The sequence below is a fragment of the Limulus polyphemus genome, unplaced genomic scaffold, assembly GCF_000517525.1.
Source record: "Limulus polyphemus unplaced genomic scaffold, Limulus_polyphemus-2.1.2 Scaffold4909, whole genome shotgun sequence".
NCBI lineage: Eukaryota > Metazoa > Arthropoda > Merostomata > Xiphosura > Limulidae > Limulus > Limulus polyphemus.
This window is the reverse complement of record NW_013670519.1, coordinates 13,057-17,134: the sequence shown is the minus strand read 5'-3', so window position 1 is coordinate 17,134 and position 4,078 is coordinate 13,057. Positions and strand designations below refer to the sequence as shown.

At 31.5% G+C, this 4,078-nt stretch overlaps 1 protein-coding gene across 2 annotated transcripts in view; it reads left to right on the top strand.

The window, feature by feature from the left end:
* The window catches only part of LOC106471860 (sodium-independent sulfate anion transporter-like), a 68,511-nt gene extending 65,710 nt beyond the window's left edge, over positions 1–2,801 (top strand). Inside the window, exon 14 of one of the 2 annotated variants that reach the window (XM_022400473.1) lies at positions 2,291–2,801. In XM_022400473.1, coding sequence (XP_022256181.1) covers positions 2,291–2,304 — 14 coding nt within the window. In that variant the 3' untranslated portion in view covers positions 2,305–2,801. The remainder of the gene's footprint in view (positions 1–2,290) is intronic. The other variant, XM_013932484.2, reaches the window with a different exon arrangement.
* Positions 2,802–4,078: the final 1,277 nt, after the last annotated feature.

The window sequence follows — 4,078 nt, the reverse complement described above, 5'->3', positions numbered from 1 at the left end:
ATTCTTTCTTAATACAACTTTGCAATACACTTAATTTCCACAGTCACACTATAACAAACGCTATAATTCACAAAGAACGGGTCACGTGCTCGACTCAACAATACTATCTCTCTGGTCGTAGTTCAATTACACATTGTTGCCGTCACTTCTTGACCGTCTTATATGTACAACGATACCACATCTAGTAACCTCTCGAGGTTTCATGAACATTCTAGAAGTGCATGACGTGTTACTAGCGTCACGTGACCTCTGCTGTCTTAACACTACTTCGGAGCAGATCCAATAAACATCGCAAGAGTTTTAATAATGGTCATCCCTCTGGAATATTTGGAATTTAGTGGGATACTGTACAGGCATACCAGGATTACTGCCCACTTTATCGAGTTACTGATATAGAATGAAACTAAAGACACTGCCCTTAATCTGGAATATTGAGTTCCCCATATTGCAAGATTTATTTTGGTTACAAATATTAGAAAAAGAGGTTCTACTGTAGATTGGAATCAGCTCGGTAGTGTGATTGAAGAAAATAATCTTGGCATGGTGATAGATAAATCACTTGTCATCAAATCATTTTGCATTTGCTAATAGCAAAGCTAATAGAATTTTAAGGTGCATTTATATACTTTGATTATGTGTCATAATAGGTAACTATCTTTCTTTGTACAAATAACTTGTTAGGCTTCACTTGGAATATTGTGTTCATTTGTGGTGTCCTTATCTAAAAAAGGATTTTAATTTATTGGAGGAATTGTTTTATCCTAAGAAAAGAAGGGTAAGAGGTGATATTGTTAAAGTTTCCAAAATTATCTGGTGGTTAAAATAGATAGAGCCCTCCAAATTGTATGTCCTATACACCGAAGATAATATTGTAACATTTTGGGATAACAAGGGACCTACTGGTCCATCTCATCTGTCCCATCATCTAGACTAAAACTATTAATAAATAAATTTTAAAAAATCTTATAACTAGCCCTTATAATTCATATAGTTATCATGCTTTCTCTTAAACTCACTTAAATTTACTGCCTCCACAACATCCGAAGGCAACCCATTCCAAAGAAAAATGAAACTGTCATAGCTGAAGATGACTCCTTATACCCTGCCAAAATTTATATTTGTGTCCCCTAGTCCTACTATTCTCACTATTAAACATGAAAAAAAGAAAATGCATCAACACTATCAATTCCCTTTACAATCTTAAACACCTCAATCAGATCCCTCCTAACTCTTCTTTTTTCAAGAGAAAACAATTTGAGAGATTTTCAACCTCTCCTCATATGACAATCACTTCATCTCAGGCACCATTCTATTTAATCCTTCTTTAAACCCTTTCCAACAATTCAATGTCTTTCCTAAGGTAAGGAGCCCAAGAGTGAACACAATATTCCAAATGTGGCCTAACCTGTGACCTGTACAATGAAATTATAATCTCTTTACTCCTATATTCAATATCCCTGTAGACACAATCTAAAATCCTATTTGCCCTACCACTAGCAACAGCACACTGCTTGGATGGCTTTAGAGACTGATCAACAATTACACCAAGATCCCTTTCTTTTATAACACTAAGGTTATTCCCATCCAAATTATAGTTATAATTCAAATTATGTTAACCCATATGCATTATCTTGCACTTATTATAATTAAAACCCATCTGTCATTTAATTGCCCAACTCGCTACATGATCTAAATCCTTTTGTAAATCAGTAGCATCCTCTTCACATCTAGCAACACCCAAGACCTTAATATGATCTGCAAATTTAAGTGATTTATTTACCATTCCTTCATCTATGTCATTGATGTAAATCAAAAAGAGCAAAGGTCCTAAGACAACAGGACAAATGTTTAAGATTTGTACACAAACAGATCAGTTAAAAATAGTTATATTTTTCTAAGAGATTGATTGACATTGGATTGAGGCGCTGTTGTAGAGGTATGTTGTGTCATGGAGTTTAAGAAGGGGAATTCGTAATTATTTGGAAAAATAAATGGTTTAAGTTTTTCGTAATGGATGGGTGTGCAGGGTTCTTTGTTTTCTGTATGTTAGTTATGAACATTGTTTTGAGTTTGTACTTTTTGTAAAAGGTTCATAAGGATTATATTTTATATACAAGTATAGTTGAATCTAGGCTTAGATATATGTGTTGTATGTGGGTGCTAAATAGAGATTTATATATAAACTATAGATAGGATACAGGTAAAAAAATATACATTTTCTCAACTGCATTCATGTCTAAACTGTTTTTAAAGTCACAGTTTTATCTGATTGCTTTGTTGTGTTTTTCAGAACAGAGATATTGAAACAACATTAAAGGATTTCTCCAGGAAGACCAAAGTTTGAATGTCAATAATTGTGATTTAAATTCACTTAGTAAATCGTTCAACATTTAAAGAAGTGTAGACTTTAAAAAAGATAGATTATTTTTATAACTAATATCCCTTATATATAATATAATACAAGTAATAATACCTCATATACAGTAATATATATTTTTTGGTTAAATTATTATGATGGCTGTGCACATTCTTGTGATGAGTTAGTTTTTTGACTGTTTATTGTTAAACCAGTTCATTTGTCTTCTTCCCACAGGAGACTGTTGCTATGTAGTGCATATTAAATACTAATCCAAGAGCAGTGGGTGTCCATGTTTTATTAGTTACTCAACTACCAATCAGTTATTGTACAAGTCTTCAGTTTAGTTGTCATGCCACACATTTTTTTAAAAGTTTTCAGGTTTAAATTATTTTCCTTTACATGTTGTTATTAAACACTATACAGTATATAATACATAAATTTGGGTAACGGTAAACTTTAATATATATACAAAATGTATTTTTATTGGCAGAACGGAGTTATAATACTGAAATTTATTGTAATTATGTAAAGTTGTCTTGTTAAGTCTTTCTACAAACAAGGCAAAACAGTGTTATGATACTGAAGTTTATGATAATTTGGTAAAGTTTTCTTGTTAAGTCTTTCTACAAACAAGGCAGAACAGTGTTATGATACTGAAGTTTATTGTAATTACTTAGTATCAATGTGTATGACATACTACAGCTTCTCATTCAAAATACTAAGATTCATATTCTGATGTAAACTTATAACTGTCAGTTAGTTATATAACTGTATTTGTGAATGTTTTCCGGGGAAACTACTATGTCTCAAAAGAAAGGCTTTGAGATTTATGTATGAAAATAGTTAAAAGTATAACATTATAACACTCTCCTCAAATATTACTTTAATCCATCTGAACTATTGTTATTTTTGTCTGCCATTCTTTTAACTGCTCTGTCTATACAATCTGCATGAAAAAAAGCTGTTATTCAAACACAAATGAACTGTGTTCCATGTGCAAATTATTTTACGTACTGTTCATACTGTGAGGATATATTGAGATATGTTTAATTTTTCATGATCAATAAAATCATTTTTTGATGTAGTAAAATGAGTAATATTTTTTTTAAAAAAGCCAGCACAAAATATAATTTAGTAATCATTAGGCTCATGTAGCAACTTCCTGTCATATCAGTAATGATCAAATGTAAGCAACAAGTTGAATATCTTTTAGAAAGATATTTGTGGCTGATTAATGTGAAATATAATTTGTGTTCTGTTCATAAAAAATTAAATGTAATAGATTAAACTATTTCTCAGTTTTCGTGAGCTATATCACGCTTTCAATCTGTCAGATCAACCCACTTTCTATAGGATGAAAACTAAGTGCAAAACACTAATAAAACATCAGTTTACTTACAGCAAATATGGTATTAAATTAAATTTTCATATGGGCCCTTAACAATACTGTTCGCTTGTATCCAAAGTGCAAGGCTTTGTGTTCCTCAGCTGCTAATATCAATAACTAGTGTCTAGATCCACTTTTTGGATGGTAAGCCCTTATCAAGAAATGATACAGATACTTTTATGTATGATCAGATTTTTATCCTAGAGAGTAAGCCCATCTCAAGACATAATACAGATACTTTTACCTTTGATTGGGTAGTTTTTATCTACCATGAGGCAACTTAGACCTATTGGTTAGCATGTCAGAATTTGGATTTGTATATAACCAAAAAA